The sequence below is a fragment of the Manacus candei genome, unplaced genomic scaffold, assembly GCF_025592945.1.
Source record: "Manacus candei isolate 608988 ecotype Guabito, Panama unplaced genomic scaffold, ASM2559294v1 h1tg000003l, whole genome shotgun sequence".
Taxonomy (NCBI): Eukaryota; Metazoa; Chordata; class Aves; order Passeriformes; family Pipridae; genus Manacus; species Manacus candei.
This window is the reverse complement of record NW_026138051.1, coordinates 11,388,311-11,406,840: the sequence shown is the minus strand read 5'-3', so window position 1 is coordinate 11,406,840 and position 18,530 is coordinate 11,388,311. Positions and strand designations below refer to the sequence as shown.

General features: G+C 40.1%; 1 protein-coding gene across 6 annotated transcripts in view; it reads right to left on the bottom strand.

Moving 5' to 3' along the window:
- Window positions 1-1,759: 1,759 nt before the first annotated feature.
- The window catches only part of LOC127469542 (integrator complex subunit 6-like), a 40,714-nt gene continuing 23,943 nt past the window's right edge, over window positions 1,760-18,530 (bottom strand). Inside the window, exons 8-19 of one of the 6 annotated variants that reach the window (XR_007904007.1) lie at window positions 18,199-18,351; window positions 16,489-16,621; window positions 10,738-10,832; window positions 9,895-10,005; window positions 8,018-8,233; window positions 7,413-7,536; window positions 6,722-6,864; window positions 6,139-6,370; window positions 5,129-5,521; window positions 3,202-3,295; window positions 2,398-2,774; window positions 1,760-2,034 (exon numbers count right to left, since the gene is read on the bottom strand). Coding sequence is in view for 4 of the 6 variants with exons in the window: in XM_051784018.1 (XP_051639978.1) it covers window positions 2,675-2,774; window positions 3,202-3,295; window positions 5,129-5,521; window positions 6,139-6,370; window positions 6,722-6,864; window positions 7,413-7,536; window positions 8,018-8,233; window positions 9,895-10,005; window positions 10,738-10,832; window positions 16,489-16,621; window positions 18,199-18,351 (1,794 nt within the window). In the remaining 2 variants the exon portion in view is untranslated. Of the gene's footprint in view, window positions 2,775-3,201; window positions 3,296-5,128; window positions 5,522-6,138; window positions 6,371-6,721; window positions 6,865-7,412; window positions 7,537-8,017; window positions 8,234-9,894; window positions 10,006-10,737; window positions 10,833-16,214; window positions 16,296-16,488; window positions 16,622-18,198; window positions 18,352-18,530 lie in introns of those variants that run through there. The other 5 variants (XR_007904008.1, XM_051784018.1, XM_051784026.1 and 2 more) reach the window with 5 other exon arrangements.

Here is an 18,530-nt window from a genome sequence, read left to right as displayed (position 1 = left end):
GGCTGTCCCTGCAGCCCAGCACAGCTTGGGGCTGTGTTTGTCCAAGGCATGTTCCACCCACATCCAGCACTTTGGTCTGTCTTACAGTGAATTTGCTCTGCTAAGATCCTCCTTAACCCGGCTCTGGAGCACTTTCTGCTTCCTAAGTGAACCATGTTCACATTGAGCTCCATGTGGAATTCAGGACTGTGCTCCTGGATCAGTAACTGTTGTTTCTTTTTCTTCATCTCTGCACTGACACAACCCCTGAGGATGGTACATCTTCCTTCCTCCTTATGAAAGACTCACATCCAGTTCACTATATAAACATATATATGGTTTCTTCTCTTTTAATATTCTGACCCAAATTCAATTTATTCAGATAAAATGACAGCGACATAAAGAAAAATTCTCACTGTTTGTACTTGAATGGGATATTTTGTAGCTTCTGAGGCATAAGATTCCAAACATGTGAATGAAACACACCAGCTTCCTGTAGCTGATTTGGCAGCCAACTGCATCACACCCAAAGAGCAGGTTTACATACTAACGAGGTCACTAGTTAAAAATTCAGCCCCTGCTCAGACACGCTATGATCAAGCAAGTGCCTCTGGAATCAGGAATGAAAATTAAACAGCCATTAACTATATGGAAGAAAGCTGTCTCCTCTTACCACCTACTATTTCAAAAATAGCATATTACATGCAACTTGATGCATGTAACCAGGGCATTTTATGATGAGGTATGCATAGTATATCCGACCCTCTGCAAATAAAATCCCTTTAGAGTCCAACATTAGGAATGGGAGATCCATCATGCATACAAACAGCTTCCATGTAAAATTTTGAAGGAGTAAATCCCCCTTTGTGTCATTCCAAGGTATTTCTGTGGGTTTTTTTTTAAAAAACGTTCAACTTGTACAGACGAATAAAAGTTACTTCTAAGAGAAGAATGAGGGCACATCGATAGTAATGCCTTCTCCTATGTCACTTCATTCATATACACTGTGACAGATTTGCTGTCACTGGATTTCATTTCCTTCTTGAATTTCATTTCCTTCTTGAATTTCACTGCTGTAATCCCAATGGTCAAACTGCATCTTCCAAGGAGTCAATGCCACTGCTTCGGAGTGGATGGAAAAGATGCCTCACAGGCTGGCTAGCACTAAAAATACCAGCAGGAACAGAGAAGTACAAGCTCACCACGAAAATCTGTTTCCCTGCCTGGCAAGTCAACCAGAATCCATGGAATATTTGCCATACGAGGTCAAGAGCACAAAATAACACAAGCACAACTTCAACCTGTCTTCTAAAGAAAGCTGTCAGAGGATCAGAGGATGTTACGCGCGAACAACTGAAACCACACACTTATCCAAAGAGCCACTTGCTACTGGCATATTATTGGTATAAAGAAAATAATAATAATTACATGCAGGTGCTTCAGTCTTCTTTGTATGTTTTGTGATATATAAATCACCTTTGGAAAAAAACAGTTAAGAGGAATGGAGGAGGGGATACCAGCTCAGGTAACTGAGGGTTTGGTAAACTGGAACTTAGTGCCCTTAAACCTGAATAAAAATGTGCACCCCACAGAGGCCGAGCTGAGTGACACCTGGGCAGGTACTCCAGGTACAACTACATTCAGCAACTATCACCACAAGCTTTGTGTGAGGGTGTGCAAGACCAGGTTCAGCTAGTTTTACAAAAATATTATCAGTCTGTTGGTAACAGACAACTGCAGGAACTCAGTGCTGCCCACTACAGACTCCTCAGATTAGCACTTCTTAAAAATTAATAAAATGGTTTATTTTATATATACATATGTTCCAAAAAATTTATACAGTTAAAATATCAAATTAGTGATCTGGTAACAATACTGTTCAAAATAATCTCTTTTGTATGAACATTAAAATACACGTTTTTAAAAGCGTTTCCTTTTAGTGCTTCCAAAGCACAGCGTGTGCCAAGGCCACCTGAAGAATCTCCGTCCTCCTCACAGGATGAAAGAGAACTGAAGTCGGGGACCTGGGAAGCCTCAGGTGCACTTTCATAATGTCTGCAGACAAAACAGAAGAGAGTCTGAGGTAGATTGTTTAGTGACCATCGGGTGGTAACAGTCACAGGGCTGTCTTTAGCTTTCATTAACACAATAGCAGTTTCTTTACTCTCAATCTACACTGAATCTCAAGTTTAAAGGCATGGCTAGCAGTTCTTGGGAACAAGACCCTTGTCTCTGTGGTGGCAACATGCAATTTTTACCAGTGCAGGTGTTTCTGGGAGGGTTTTTTTGGGAACACACGGGCTCTCTCCACGATGCAGACAAGTGTGTGCATTTGACAGTGCCCCATTTTAGTGCAACCTGCTGCCTATAGCACGTAAATGTCTAATGACAGCGTTCAAATGAGTAAATTCTCATCACCTGCAGGAGGGGCAGCAATGGTTATTTTCTTCCGCCTGTTGAGCAAACAGCACCCTCCACAGGAGAAAGCCACACCTTTCATAGCAAATCCTTAAGGTTATAGCCCAGCTTCTGCCGAATCAGGTTCTTAAAGTTAAAGCTCCACTGCTTCTTCTCAGACTGTGACAGTAAAATCACTTGACTGCCAAGATGGTGAGGGCAGCAGCTACATCCTCTTCCACTCTTCTGTGGCACAGCAAGCTCATTCCTGGTCCGCATTCGTCTGGCTGGTACATTATTATCTACTGTTGACATGATTAACTCTGTTGGGTGGGCTGGTGAAATCTAGTTCCTCTAGTATTCTCTCTAAGTGTTGTATTAAGACTCGTTTTTTAAACCTACAGAAGAGAGGGAGAGTAATTTAATTTTTTTCTGCCAAAAACACAGCTGAACAACTTAAAAGACTATTCATCCATGACAAATCGTAATACCAGAGGCTCTCTGTTTCCAGTATGGAGGAGTTTTCTTTTATTTCTGGCATTAGAATGGCTAGAAAATTTAATTTAATTTAATACAGTCACCCTTCCCCAACCCACCCAAATTTTCGGCTGGTCTTCAGTATCAACCCATCTCTGTAATTCACATTTAAATTTTAAGTAAAGACTATTTACACTCCACAAAAACATAACAGTATTTTGACCACTAAAACAACTATAATAATATGTCAAAACAGAAAATAATAGTACTGGAAAAGTTTATGATTTACTACCATGACCTAAATTAATATTTAATTTATGACTCTGAGTCACTTATATCTATACAAACCTGGCTGCTTCCTTGATAGCAAATTCAATGAAATACTTCTGAATTTCCATAGGTCCTTGCACCTCCTCGAGAAGAGAGAATATTTTTTCATAATCTAAAAAGAGATAAAAATCCAAACCATGTATTAAAAATCAATCTTGCAAATGCAATTTCACTAAAGCTTAACAGCCAAAAGGAAACCCAAAGCCCAGTTTCACTTGCCTGTGTATGATAAAACACCTAAGGCAGAAAAACTCCCACATAAGCATTATGCAGAGAACAGAGGTGACAGAGTGATTTGAAGTGATACTGATGATCAGGTAATTCAAATGTGGTATCAAAGAATAAGGTTTTCTTCGAGAGCAGCAGCTAGGAACATTTATCCTCAGAAAATGGAGGCTAGGTAGAGAAGCCTCCCACCTCCATGACCACAGTGCCAGCATTAGCAGTTAATATGCACAGGGTCACCAAGCCCTGATTTGGCCCAGAGCCATTGTTTCTGCAAGCAGAGGTCAGGATTAGTTCTCTAGAAGGACAAATAATCAATCCTTACTGTGAGCACAACATCACTATCTCAGTGGTACAAGATAAATATGTCCATTGCAAAAGAATAAAGTGGACACATTAAATTAAAAACAATTTAAATAATAGCATTGTTTCAACATTTCCACATCTGAATCCAGTATAAAGGCATTTATGGTGCTGTGACCAAGAGCCTGCTCAGAGCGATGCAGCAGGCACAGAGAGGATAAATGGTCAGAACTGTGGACAGATGTACATAGTTAACCCACACCCACTACTGTTTAGCTTCTTTCTTCGATGACTGCCTGAACTCTGCAGCAAGGCAGGTGACTCACACTGAACACAGCACTGTTTTACTCTACACCACCATTTACCAGTCGTGAATTTGGTATAAAATTAGATGAGCCCACTTTGCAAAACAGAAAGCAAACACATCCCCAAGTAAGAAGTTTTAAAACTGTTTAAAAATAAATTACAGATGCAGTGTAAAAAAGGCTTCACCTCTCAACAGCCTCAGTGTGCCACAAGCAACACAGGATGAGAAAAGCAGAAGAGTTAAGAACACTCCATTATACTAATTACTGGCACTTGAGAATGTATTAGAAAAATATCCAGCAGTTTAGTTTGTAGAAATTAGTCACTCAGACACAGACCACATTAGGGACAGCTGCCATTTAATAAAAATTGGAAAAATAAGTTACTGTGGCAAATCCTACAGCACAAGACATTAACTTTCAGGTTAGTGTTTTGGTTTTGATCCTGTATAAAAGTACAGCCAAAACATGTAATAAAAGCTGAAGTGGTAAGATACTTTTTCCACAATATTTTAGATTTTGTAAGGTTACCCAATCTTACAGGAAAACAGAAAAAAGTCATTTTTAGTCTTTGTAAGTCTTAAAGAGTTTGCAATGGTGTTCCATCACTAATTACAGTCTCACAAAATAAAAAAAAACTTCACTTTGCTATTAGCTGTTAATATTCCTTTTCAAACACACTCCAAGATGCATCCTTACAAGAGATATGCCTTTGCTCTGCAAAGGAAGTTTTGATGGACACAGAGCAACAAGTACACTACAGATACAGAAGGAGCAGCAAAGTGTAAGACAGTCTTTAGACCACTGATAACAAACACAAAACATCTAAAGGTGCTTTCACAGGGCACCTCTTATACCAGTTAAGGTGTCTTTGAGGGCAACCAGGGTGGCTTGGCACTCAACCTCTCAAGCACAAATCTAAACTTCAACTCACCTGCCCAACATGTCTTCCTTTTCTTTGCCCCTCCATTGCTTACATGAGAGCAATCAGAAGTTACTCAAAATCCAGAGCTAAGTGTGTTCTGAAAATAGTTCCTTACTTCAAGGAATAACTCTTCTCTCTAACACCACATATAATATACTGATAAAATAAATAAACCCAAACAACTTACTTCTTCCAGGTTTGCGAACCTCTTTCATCACTTTGATTTTGATGTCAGCATTGCTTCCCTCCAGCATGGTGGGTGTTATTTTAAAGGAATTTGGCACAGATTCAGACGTAGATTCCACGGCCCGTTTTTGGTCATCTCCACTCACGCTGTAATTTAGAGGCCCTCGAACAAGTGCATTGGTACCAGGTTTATGATCCAACCCATCTTCACTCAAACAATTGAATTCAACAGGTAGAGAGTCTAAGTCATTGGGTAGCATTTCATCCTCTCCCACAGCAGTTGAAACAGCAGGAGCCATTTGCACAGATAAGCCATCAATTTGTTTTTCCAGTGACTGACAGTTTTCTGCTTTCTTCTCTCCATTGCCATCTTGGACAACACTGTTATTGGTATCTACAAATGAAGAACACATATCTTACTAATGGTATAAGTGAAGTATCAAAAAACCCAAAAAGAAATAGTTTGGTATCGTTTTGGTTTGAAGTGATGTGCAGTGAATTTGGCAGTGCTGGATAGTGTTCCAGCACTGCTATTCAACTTTGGATGTGATCAAGGGAATACATCCCTTTGGGCTGTTACCATCTCGTATCACTATCACCAAGTCACCATTTTCTGTATTCCTATTTCAATGTTATGACTCCTAAGTAAACCAATATTTTTCTTCTCTCCCCCAAATCCAGCTAACCAAGTTTTCTTCTGACTTCATTTGCTGCAGCAGGTGGGTATGAAAATTAGTATTTTTGGGAAATGAACACAACCATATTTTAACTTTCCTTCTCCACAGAATACACAAACAAGAACTAAAAGCTGAGCTGAGACACTTTCTACCTCTAGATTGTTTTTTTTTAATTTCAGATTTCATTAGCTCTAGCAGCAGCCTGTTTATCTGGGCCAACAAAAGAAACTCATTCCTACCTAACACCGAAGGACAGGCACATGCTGAAGGATCCTTTTCCCTTCCTCTCCAGATATTCCCACCAAACAAGCTGCTGCACTACAGGCTAATATACCTTTATTTCCTGGCACACCTTTGAGGTTTAGGTACGAGGGGGATCCAGGAGCAGCTGGTGGCCCCTTCCCACCCACATGGTTGGTGACCACGGGTGGTGACTGTGGCCGTCTCAGCAGTGGGGACATGCTCCTCCTCCTCTTCAGTGATGCTGGAGTGTTGGGCTCTCCAGGACGCTTGATCTTGTTCTGAGGCCCAGCAACAAATTCATCGGCTTCGTCAATCATCATACCCTGAAAAAAAATATAATAATTTAAATAATAGTACAGGATAGGATCTGTTTCATTAATTCACTGATGAACTGAGTCCCTCTGTGCTCAAATTCAAATGGCTTTCAGAAGACCTGACAGCTCTCAGAACAGAGACACCCAGTGTAACCATAGACAACCCAGGGCCACTCTGTAAGCCAGCACGATTCAGGACATGTTTCTCTAGGACCATGTGGAAGACATCCCTCCTTCCCACACAACAAAAGGCTGAACAGGTCAGCAATATATTGTCATTGTGGGGGAGAAATTCTACCCACAAATTATTTCGAGCCATGTCAAATATAAAGACACAGCAGAGAGCACAGCCCCTCCTACCTTCTTATCCTGTTTGAATGGATTGCCAAAGGTGTGAAGTCTTTTTGGTTGATCCGGGTCAATCTCCCGAAGAGGTGAAGGCATCATTTTCAGGTATTCCTGGTAATTTCCCATCTGAGCAACAGGAACACTATGAAGGCAGTCTGCAACAGAACAAGAGCTCTTCATTTAGTCTACCTTAAAAATAAGGCAATACAAACTTCACACCCTTCAATTGCAAGTGTTAGCATTTAAGAACTAGAAATGACTTTGTTTTCACTACAGAGGAAGAGCTAAAGACTACAACTGTGGAAATAAGGCTGGCAAGAGCTGAGCTTAATTGGCAGAAGAAGAAAGGAAAAATAAGTAGGTTTGATCTCTATGCTGACAACTGCATCTTTAGACCATCAGCAAAGTGAGATCCTCCCTGCTTTAAGCCCCCATCACTACACAGAACACAAACCTTGGTGAATGGGAAAGCTCTCCCATCAAACTTATTTTTAAAATTCAGACCAAGCATGACATCTTGCATGACAGAAGGCAAAAATGTCCTTCCTTCCCCTTCAGAGCCAGGCGAAGGAGACTGACTCAGCAAGAGATGCAATGGCCACCTCTGCTCCCACACCAAAGACAAAAAACATTATTCAAGGAAATAAAAAAAAACCCAGCTGTACTCTCTCCAACCTATTAATGAAGAACTGTAACTCCTTACCTTCATCCTGCCCCAAAATAAGCCTGTGTGTTTTCAGAAGATTGGTTCTCATTCTGGTTAGCTGGTCCAGAAGACTGCGACGAGGAATATCATATGCATTTCTGAAGGCCTGTGGCTTCAAATCCTAGTTTTATAACAAAACAAGTAACTTTCAGTTAATCCATTAGTTTTCATGTATGGAGAAATTCCATTATGAACTGTAATAATGTTAACTATTAAAAAATACCCTTAAGTAACTTCAGAGCTTCATAACTGGATACAGCAAGCTCAATGGTTGTCTTTTCAACAAGACCTTATTCAGCATTAGTTTGAAATTTCAGCTCCATTAAGACTAAGCACGTTAATTCCTGGATGAACAACACTAGCTGTCTTTTGCAAATACTGGCACTCAGAACACAGTAATCTTTGTTTACTATCATGAGATTTTCAAACAGTGTCGCAAAATCAAGTGCAAAAATTGCATTTACTCATCTCCCTGTTTATGTCTACGCTGCACTTTTCACAGTTCAGTAAAGTACTTCCTTCTACACCAAGTCCATAGAAGTTACCCATTTAAAACAGATAAGATTAACTGCTTAGTCATGCAAGATTACTGTGCTGTTTACCTTGTTTAAAAGTCCTATGTGGAAGCCAGCAAATTCTTTAACATTCATTTCCGCCAGTCTCAGTGGAGATTCCCCAGTGATCCCTTGCAGCAGTTGCTTAAAGTCCCTACTGTGTACCAAGGAGAGGCCACTGGAGTGATTTTTCACTTTTATTCCAATTTCTTGTGGAACTTTCTTACCCACTGAACCTATTATCCGTTCCGATTCTACTTTTGTCTAAAATGGAATCACACCATGAGTTAAAGAATCAGCAGGCATTGCACATTTCCAGTATGAAACACACAGTACATTAGCAGAATAAAACTACAAATTTAGTTCCCAACTACCTACCCAGGGATATACTGGATTACATAGATTAGATCTCAAGCATAAAGAAATCCTAACGTGCTAGCATTTGGAAAAATATTTAGCCAGTGTATCTAAATTTATATGCCAGTAGGAGGCCTGTGAAAATCCCTGCTTTTGCTGCAAGACTGTGACTCTTTTGTGTCTCTGAAGAATCATCTTTAAAGGGAAAGAAAAAACATAATGGAATGTAGGATGCCTTAAGTTACAGTAAAGTTGCATCTAAAACACCAGTATTGTTCAGGTACAGTAACAAAATTTCAGTTTATTTTTTAAATAACCTGTGTACTAAGGGTTGCCCTGTATGTTTGCAACAACATAAGGGAGAAAAGTTGTAAAAGAATTTTGCTTTATGAGTAAGTTTCTAAAAACATATCACTTCTCTAATGGGCACAGATTTCTTATTATAGCTACAGAGAATTTTACTGTATTAAGCTCTAACTGTATTCAAAGTAAGACTATTTTTTTCACCCACTTGCAATACCTCCAGAAAAAAACCCCAACCAACCAAAACCCCCAAACCCACGGTGATTGCAACCCACTTCCCCCAGATCTCCTCCTCTGCACCATTTGCTTCATTATCTGTGGGAAACTCTGAATTTAAGGACAGCGGGAGCACAGCAGAAGTCTGGAATTGCCTGTCCCTATACAGGAGCTTATAATGCATTCAACACATTCAAACTGTTCCATGTGCTGAGAATGCCTGTGAAAGCCACAGCAGCCATCTCGAGTCATTCCAACTCCACAGTACAGATAAATAATATGAATTTGCATATCATTAAGTTACCAAAATACCACAGGAAGTTTTATTAAGTCTAGTAGATGCTCAGTCATTCAGAGGCTTTGGGATATATTCTGTGCATTCTTTAAGGTGGAGGATTTTTTCTTTGTAATTTTAAAGGCTGCACTTGTTCCTCGCTGACTTCTAGACATTAAAATACTGTTTTAAGAGCCCCTCATGTTAAGGAAGAAGGGCTTCCAGGCAGTTACACCTGGAATGGCAGTTTCGACAAAGATAAAAAGACTATTTCCCACCAGATCACACTTTAAACATAGAATGGATTTGACCTGATGGAAACAGGAAGGTCAAATAGAAAGCCTGAACTATGATTTTATTCTCCATGGACAAGAAGGCAGAATTTTTTTGGAAAATGCACACTGCCAAGGAACACATGGAAATAAACACGAGGCTGAGAGCAAGCCTCTGACTTCAGCTGTGAAGAACAACAGCAAGAGCAGCCACAAATCCAATTAGTAATTTTCTATGAAGTTTAAAGTCTAGCAGATACTTGAAGTATAGCTGAGGAGGTCCTCATTGCACTCCCCTCCACTGCTTACAGAAGGCACAATCACTGGCTACAGAACCACACTAGATTCATCCATATTTTCAGTGGAAATGCTCACCAATCTTCAATCATAATATATGCTGCACACCCATATGAACTCCCACAGGGATTAGCTGCTTTATAATCAGATTACCACAAACTAAATAATCAACGCACTTCTAATTGCAAAGGTTTTATCAATACTACCTGTTGGCTGAGTTTTTTAAGGTAAGAGATAACACTGTAACTAAGTCCACAATCTAAATTATCTGATATCAGATTTGGAGCTCCCATCATCCTTAGGGCTTTCTTTAATGGCTATAAGGAAAACAAAATACACAATAGTAAGAGAATAAGTATTTAAAAAAGAAATTTATAAGATCAATTACAGGAAGCTAAGGCACACAGATTAGTGCTCTAGCTTTTCCACTTTTGGCCACTAAAATTCAAGTCTATTCAGATAACATGTGACATGAGTTTGGTGTCTAACTAGCTCACAATGGACGTTATGCCACATCACCAAGACACCACACACCGTGGTGCCGCTGGCAATTTCCACTCAAAGGCTCAGGTCCAGAATAGCCGGGATGATGCAAGTCCATATTGAGGTGCATTGTCCAAGCTACACGTAAAAGGTGACACAGTGCCTCCCCCACCCCTTATTTGGCCCAGCCTCCCAAGTTCTAGCAGTTCACCCACATTAATAAACAAACTAATCTGCATTTTCCTCATCGAGTTACAAAAATAATGCCAAATTTGGGTTCCCTCAACAATCTAAAGTACTTTTGATAAGAGCTCATTTAATATTTAATGAAGAGGAAATACATTTAATATCTTAACATAATTACTATTACTCAGTATTTCTACAAATTTATTTATTTCTTAAAAATGTTTGACCTAATCTACATACCTCTGCAAAGCAAAATGTTTACTACCTAAAAATGTCATCATAATTACGTAAAAAAATTTACTAGGAAGAGGTATGATGCACAGGACTCTGGTCACACCAGCCATTATACCCGGGAGGATGAAATGAGAAGAGGAACATACCAGTAAGTAATAAGGAGGCATTGTTTTTAAGTAGTTGTCAAAAGCCTGTCGCCACTTCAGATTTGGCTTAAGTTTGTGAACCTTAAACAAGTCATCTGCAACAAGGAAAACAACAAAAGAAGGTGTCATTTATACAGTCCCAGACCATAAGCTTTTCTCCAAAATTGCATGTACCACGTTTCCCCCCCATTTTTCTCCCTCCACCCACCTCCCAATGGGGCTTTCCCACAAAAACTGCTCTTAACCATAGGTGTGAAGGATTGGGAATCCCCACCCTAGCTGCAGTAGGCAGTCCAAAGTAAGTCCCCATTATAAGCAAACTTACAAGGTACATCAGACTTAAACACTGCACACAACCACCAGCACGGAAGGTACAACAGATCCACCTGTTAAGATTTTCACCTTCCCTGCCTCTCTCTTGCATCAAAGGAGTCCCTGTATCTGATTAAACCAAACAACATTAATTTGGTTTAATTTTCATTGTCAGACCAGCTTTCTTCTGTTCAACCTGTACGATGAATTTTGGTCTCCGGTAAAGATATTGTTTGGTATCAAAGGGAAAGGGGAAAACAAAATATCAAATCAGGGAATCCCTCTGGCCAGCTTTGCTGGACTCTGCTGCCAACAGCAGCAGCTGTGCCCTGGCAGAGAAGGGGTCTCCTCCAGCCACACCCCCTGCCTCATGCCAGGGCAGCAAAGTCTCCCACAGTATAGACAAGAGACAGTAATTACCTACAGAAACTGCTGCCCCTTACAAAAGGGGCAATCAGGCACTTATTTCCTCTGGATACTGTTTTAGAAACACCGTGCTCACACCAGAGGTGTGCATATTGCCATTGAGGAATCACTGACCACCTATTTGCTGTGCACACTATGTACTGCAACAGTGATCTCTAAAAATCAAAACCAAACACAGCATCTTGCAATTTATCATTTGAAATTATGAACTGAAATAAAGGGGTTTTTTAGTAGGGTAGTATGCTGGAAAACTGGGGCTAATGGAAGGATATGCAGGACTGGAGAAAAGGATGTCCAAAAATTAACTGGGGAGAGCTGCAGGAGATAGAGATGCACAGAAGAGTGCACAAAAGACAGATGCAGCAAGGGAATTGTTTTCTCCAGAGTGAGCTTTCAGGAAGATATATTTGTAGAAGAAAATTTGACTGGCATAGTATTCTGCACAAATCAAACAGATAGTACAGCACTATTTCCCAAGTTCTCACAGTCAAACCACACTGCATTACAGGTATTTTCCAATTTAAATGAATTCTGAATCACATACAAAAACCACACTACAGATCCTACTTCTACTTCCCTGACCTGAAGGAAGTAGGGTGGAGTTTGAGAGGACAACTCAGAATTCCATTTAAGATCTCAATATACCACAAGCTTAGCACTATTACCCAAAAGAACCTGTGATGGTATCATGGCATATGGCAAATATAAAATAACATCCATTCTTATCTTACAGGCCTATTACCTTTTCGCAGCAAAATGCAAATTAAACTACATCCCCTCCAAACATTCAAAATGAAAGAAAAATTAAAAGGTAAAATGATCAGTATTACAGTAGGTCCTAACATTTTACAGTCTATGAGTTGATTGTGAGCACAGCTTGAACCTTAACCCCTTTATCAGCACTTTATTACTGTCTCACTTCCTGCTCTGTGAGGTTGTACCAGTAACTGCACAGGCACCACCCTCATGCTCAGCTGTACTCCCAGACATCAAACATCCAACCTCCCCGATCTCTGCTACCCAAGAAGGAAGTTCTCCAATCTATGTAGAGCTCCAGTAAAGATTTGTCTATTTAAAATTAGTCTCCCCACAGCAGGAACTCCTACCCTGGGAAGGGTGACAGTCACGGTGGTAAGCAGTCACAAGTTTCATTTATATAAATAAGCAAACTAACAGTAACCAAGTTAACTATGTCTTTTGCAGAAAAAAAGTATAAAGTATTGGAAAAAATCCTTGCATAACTTTGTTTTATTCCAACCAAATAATTTTCAGATACTACTTTCTGTATTGTCCACTTAAAATGCAGAATTTTTTACTTCTGAACTCAGAGGGAGCTAAAAGCAATGGATAATCAGGAACACGATATTAAAAACCACTAGGGAAAGGCCACGAGCTGCAACAACTCAAGAGATCAGGTAAAATCACACACCAGTAAACTGAAAACTATGTTGCAAAGTCTTTATCCACTTCAGATTAACGTACGAAACAACGGAATGGTGACAAACAGGACAGCAATACAGACCTTTAACACCCAGCACTACAGAAGGAGACTGGATGCACCTTTAAGATTAGTGAACAGTTAAAAAAAAATAGCATGAGAGGGAGAAGAGTCAGCAGGTAATTTCAGTAGTTCACCTGGAGCCTAAATTATAAGAACAGTTCATGCATCATACAACTCAAAGTAAAACTTGACCCTTTTTTTTTTAAATTACCACTCATATTGAATTCCACCTGAACAAGTATACCACCATACCCTGTTGACTCCTGTAATTCTCCTAATTATGCACTAATAGATACACTCCACTGCTCTAAGCAGTAGAGACTCAGGATTTTACATTCACAGAAAGCAGGATCCTTCCCTGCAAACCACCTAGCCAAAAATAAGGTACTGCAATGCAAAACAAGAAAGGTATTGTGGCACTCTTTCTCCACTGATACAAAATGTTCAGCTCTCCCTCCCAGCACCACAGCATGCTGTGTTCATGCTGGTGAGAAACACAGCCTTTCTCTTCCAAAATATAAAATCATTACTCGCAGGTTCTCTCACAGAGCCTGTAAAAACATCAAAGGAAACTGTCCACGTTGCAGCCCTTCACAGGCAGACATTTTTTAAAAGCTCATCCTCCTGCATATTTAGACCCACAGAGAAAGGGTATTAACCATCTTCTGATGCTATTTCATAATGGTTGTTCACGGCTGCTTCTGCTGGCACTCCCAAAGAACAGTCACTCCTATTGCCCAGCAGGGCCTGCCCTCCCACCAATGCAGCCAGAAGCAGCCAAGGAAACATCTTAGGCAAGGCAGAAGCATTTAGAAATACACCTCATCTTTGCTTAGCTCTCCCTCAAGCCCCTCCTTCAACTTTCTACTTTATGAACTTGGCTGTACAATTAAGCAGAACAAAACTTGAAGTACAATGGCTTTGTTCATATCAGTTACAGGCAAGAATCCTCCAAGAGGAGTTTCTATAATCTGTGGGCCAAGCACTCAGCATCAAAGCACATCAGCATCTCTCTGTGAAAGGTTCTGCCTTCAGCAGCTGCCTTACCCTGCACAAAGAACTGCACCCCACCTCCTCAGGCCTGGGAGCAAATTCCCACCAAGCTACTCATGACTCCTCTCCAGCCTTAGGACAGCACAAGGGAGCTGCTCAGCTGCAATAGCACATCCCACCTGGTCTGTCACTGCTGGGAATGGACCAGAGAGCAGCATTTCTGCGAGAAAACCCATTACATGAAGGCTTGAGTCAGGTTAACACAGGGCTGTGTGGCTTCACTTTTTTATCAAGTCCTATTAACTGGATCCTTTCCTTACAAAGCTTCAGATTCTAAAAGCAGTCCCTTTAAGTTACAAGCCAGGAGAGGTGACAGCATTCCCAAATCCATTCTTGCAGAAACCAAGACATAAAACCAGCAAAGCTTGCTTCAGTTTGCTCAAGTATCACCTGCAAACTTCCTCATCCCCACCTACCTTGCCTGTCTTTTAGGGCCTTCTCTTATGTTATTTTTCCTAAAACAGAACTAAAACTTTCCCTGCTCAAGAATGTAGGAGGAAAAATACAAGGAAGAAAATTCTTAAGCATCTTACTATCTATCTCTGTTTATAAGATTGAACACACATAAGTCACTTGACAGTAAAAATATACAATTGTAAAGTGGTTCTGCCTTTGACAGAGTCAGAGAAGGAGCAGAGAGATATTATCCACAGCACTACCCCAAACTAAGTCCCAGTTCTCCAACACAACATTCTACCAGCAGGGCAGGAGCCACTAGGAACACACTGATGTGTCAGTATGGGTGGTAGTGGCTGAATGGAACAGACTTCTGGTCTTGGGAGTTCTCATGTCCTTTTCAATCTGAGTGAGAGTAATGAAAAATTGGTTTTACACACTCAAATCAGTCCTCTGCTGAACCATCAGTATCCAGTATTGGTATGTATTGAGACAGACACAGGGGGAGTGTGCCTGAAACAACAGAAACAACCCCTACTTATCTAAAGAGACAAACCCAAGTCAGTATTATTACAAACATCTACATTTACCAGTTATGCTCTTATCATCTCAGTCATTTTCTGTACTGCTAAGTAGAAAAGGCCCAGATCTGCTTTCATGTTGTAAGTATATTCCACAGAACTTAATTTCACCATGCCTTAGAGACCAAGGATAAACAAAGTCCTAGAAGGAGATCTGAAGGTAACATTGTGTATGTGTTTGTGTTAACAATGTGGAATGCACAGGGTTTGTGCTCTGAAGAAAACATCCGCTTTACAACTCCAGCAATGCAGAAGCTCTGCATTTTCCTTTTAAACAGCCTTCAGAAATTTAAGATGTGGGATTACCAGGTGAGTAAACGGCAGGATAGCTCTACACACACTGAAAAGTGTTTTTCTCCAAAGAGTGGGAAGAGCTTTACACCCCTGCAAAAAAGGCAGGGGGAAGACAAGAGCTGGCAGGGAAGACACAGCAGAACTGCAAATGTCAACATCAAAATGAGCAGAGAAATTAATTTAGGATCAGTGATGGCTTTTCAGCTAGTGGATCTGCTGCAGTATTTCAGGAGCCACAAACTTGCAGAAACTCCATTTTAATCTAGAAGCATCCTTGCACACTGCGACAATTATCAGGCTACACAGATAACTATAAAAGACACATTATCAGCAAGCACAAATTTCTTCTTTTTTGGTTATGACCAGGATTATGAAAAAATATTCCTGAATTGTGTTCTGGGGTGTATTTTTCCTAGAAATGAATGGAAAAATCTTGAGTAAGACAGTAAGACTCAATGTTAATTCTCTTGATCACTGTTATTCTGCATCACTAAATACCTGCACAAAAATTAGAACAAAAAAGCCTTAGAGCATCTGCAACTAAAAAGGGCTGGTGGCACCTGGAAACTCCTCTCTGCCACTACTTTTATGCCACATCCCTAACAGCCACAATTACTGTGGCAGTTACTCACGCAGTACCTTTTCATACCGTCTTTCCTCAGAAAGTGATTTCAGTGTGAGAGTGAAAAAAAAAAAAACCAACTCGTCCTTAGGGCAGGGAAGAAATGCAGACTGTTTCACTGCTCAATTCCTTCTTAGTGCTCTAAACTGCATTAGGGAATTCCCTCTTCCCAACACCCGTGGCAAACACTGCATCTGATCTTCCAGTAAAAAATAAGCTGCTACAAGAGCAACTGTAAAACCTGGATACACCACACCCTAAACGAGGGAAAAGAATGGAGGTTGAAGCTTACTCCAGGTTAAGGAAGAGGCTACGTGTCTAGGAGGTGAACAGCATCAAACATGCACTGGAAGCAGGTAGCTCTCCTCCTCTGCTGGAGAGAAAAAAAGGGAGAGGGGGTATGAAAATCCTCTCCTCCCAAAGTACGTTAAAAGAGTTTGCAACATTCTCTACTCTCTGATCTCCATTATTTTATAACGTCTCAAACTAAGGCAGACCAACCATTATTGTTTTGCTTTTACTCTGAAGCAGCTGCATTGGCAGTCCGAGGCAAATTCGTTACCTACCCAACAATGGAAGTAACACAGGGTAGTTGTAAGGCATCACAAAGAGGTTTACACAGGTTAAAGTAGTGCTTGCTTTTAAATACCCAAATGGGTGGCCAAGTTCGCTGTATTTTCCACTGCTACTCACAAATACCTGACAAGGAATAAGAGAGATCACGGTATTAGAAGAACATGAAGAATATTAAGCATGGAGCATTTAAAAATTCAAACCAGTCCAAATCCAAGTGTATTAAGACAGTAAATTACCAAGAACAGCCAAGTCTTGAGGTTGCACACATCAGGGTGACAGTGCACTTATATTCCCCAGTCACAAAACTGAGGCATGCAAGGTTCAGTGTACCCCCAGTCAGTGTGGAAATGCTCTTCAGAGTCATCTTTAGTGCTTTAGTAAAACAACTGTGAAATGATACCCTGAAGAGTTTTTGATATTATTTATAATAGGTTAGGGGACATTTGTTGAAGGTATGTTAAAAGAACAAGATACTTGGAATTAGTCTTCTGACTCACAAAATAGCATAACTAAAATTAACAACATTGATAAAAGAAATTTAAGCATAGAAATTAAGCAAAACAAGCAAACATTCGAGAAATGTCTTGATTATGCCCAGTGCCAACAATCTTGACTTCATTTTTTTAAGTGCACACATATGAGGGTATTAACCCTGAAAAGCAATGTATGTAAACAACTCTTTCAACGGGATAAAGATGGTACATATTCTTAACTGAGACAGGCAAAATAACCCACATCTAATGCAAAAATAGCTTTCCTAGAAAAAAATAAACCTTGCAGTACATAGCAAGTATTCTCCCTGTTTTTTCAGGGCATAAGGAACTGGGTTTGTTATATGGTTTCTATGACAATGAGCCTATTTCTCTAATCTGTAGGGGTCTGATGTGTAGCTTGGAGAAGAAAAGCAGTTTTTGAAAACCAGGAGAGTAATTTTAGAAACTCAGGCAAATAAGGTACCTAGGAATGTTTAAAGGACATTTTTTAAATTAGTTTACTAAAAGTAAATTGAATTTTTCTTCTGAATATGCGTGTTATATTTTCAGTTAAACTGTAGTATTTATTAGGAAAACAAAAACAGAGACATCTTCAAACCCATCTTTCCAGCTAAAATATCATACTAAAACTTCTGATGTACACATTAAGCTATTATTTACAAGAACATCACTGAGAAGGGAGTTACAAGCCTTATTTTACAGAGCATGCAGAAACTTATAAAAAACTACAAAAGGAGCACGTAACAAAGGATTTTAGCAACAGAACTTTGACCTCTCCAAGGCCAAACCAGTCAACAGGATCAACAGCTTCCATTCAATTCCCATCAGCAGCTTCAACCATCTAGTGAAAATTATTTGCAGCTGTTGATGAGGTAACATGATGGAAACCAGTGCCTGGTTTTCCCTGTAAGCAAATGAAAGCCCACAGAGAATTCCAATTTAGCAAAAAATGGAACCTGAGGGACACATTTCTTAGCAAAATGAGATGGACCTAGAAAGTGAATTAAATGAGATTACAAAGCCTGTGGAGGGAACACTCATTCTGACTCCTGATAATTCTCTTAGAAAGGAGGTAAGTGAAACCTTGACATGTTTCTTCTCATGAGCTGCAGAGTCTGCAACGAGACCCCAATTCTCCAGGCTTACAAGGACCAAAGTACCTCAGATCACCCATTACATTTCTAGAATCAAATAAAGGGCAAGTACCTGCCAGCAGGTATGGGGAGACTTTCGTTCCAAGATGTACTGTGTGAGGGGAGAAGGCTCAAGCTCATACTTGTCAAAAGGAAGTTTGTCTATTACCATGGGCTCACAATCCACACAGGAGAACCTCACCACGGGGTGAGCTGTGCGTGGAGGCTGAAAAGAAGGGAGAGAAGTGCATCAACTATCACTTTACCATCTTGTATGGCTAAAACTCTCAACTTTCCACAATTTTCTTTAAAAGAGAATCGAATACAAGCTCCCACAATAGAATAACTAAATATTTCTCTAACTGAAAAAAAAAAAAGCTCACACACTGATACAAACATTTTTCC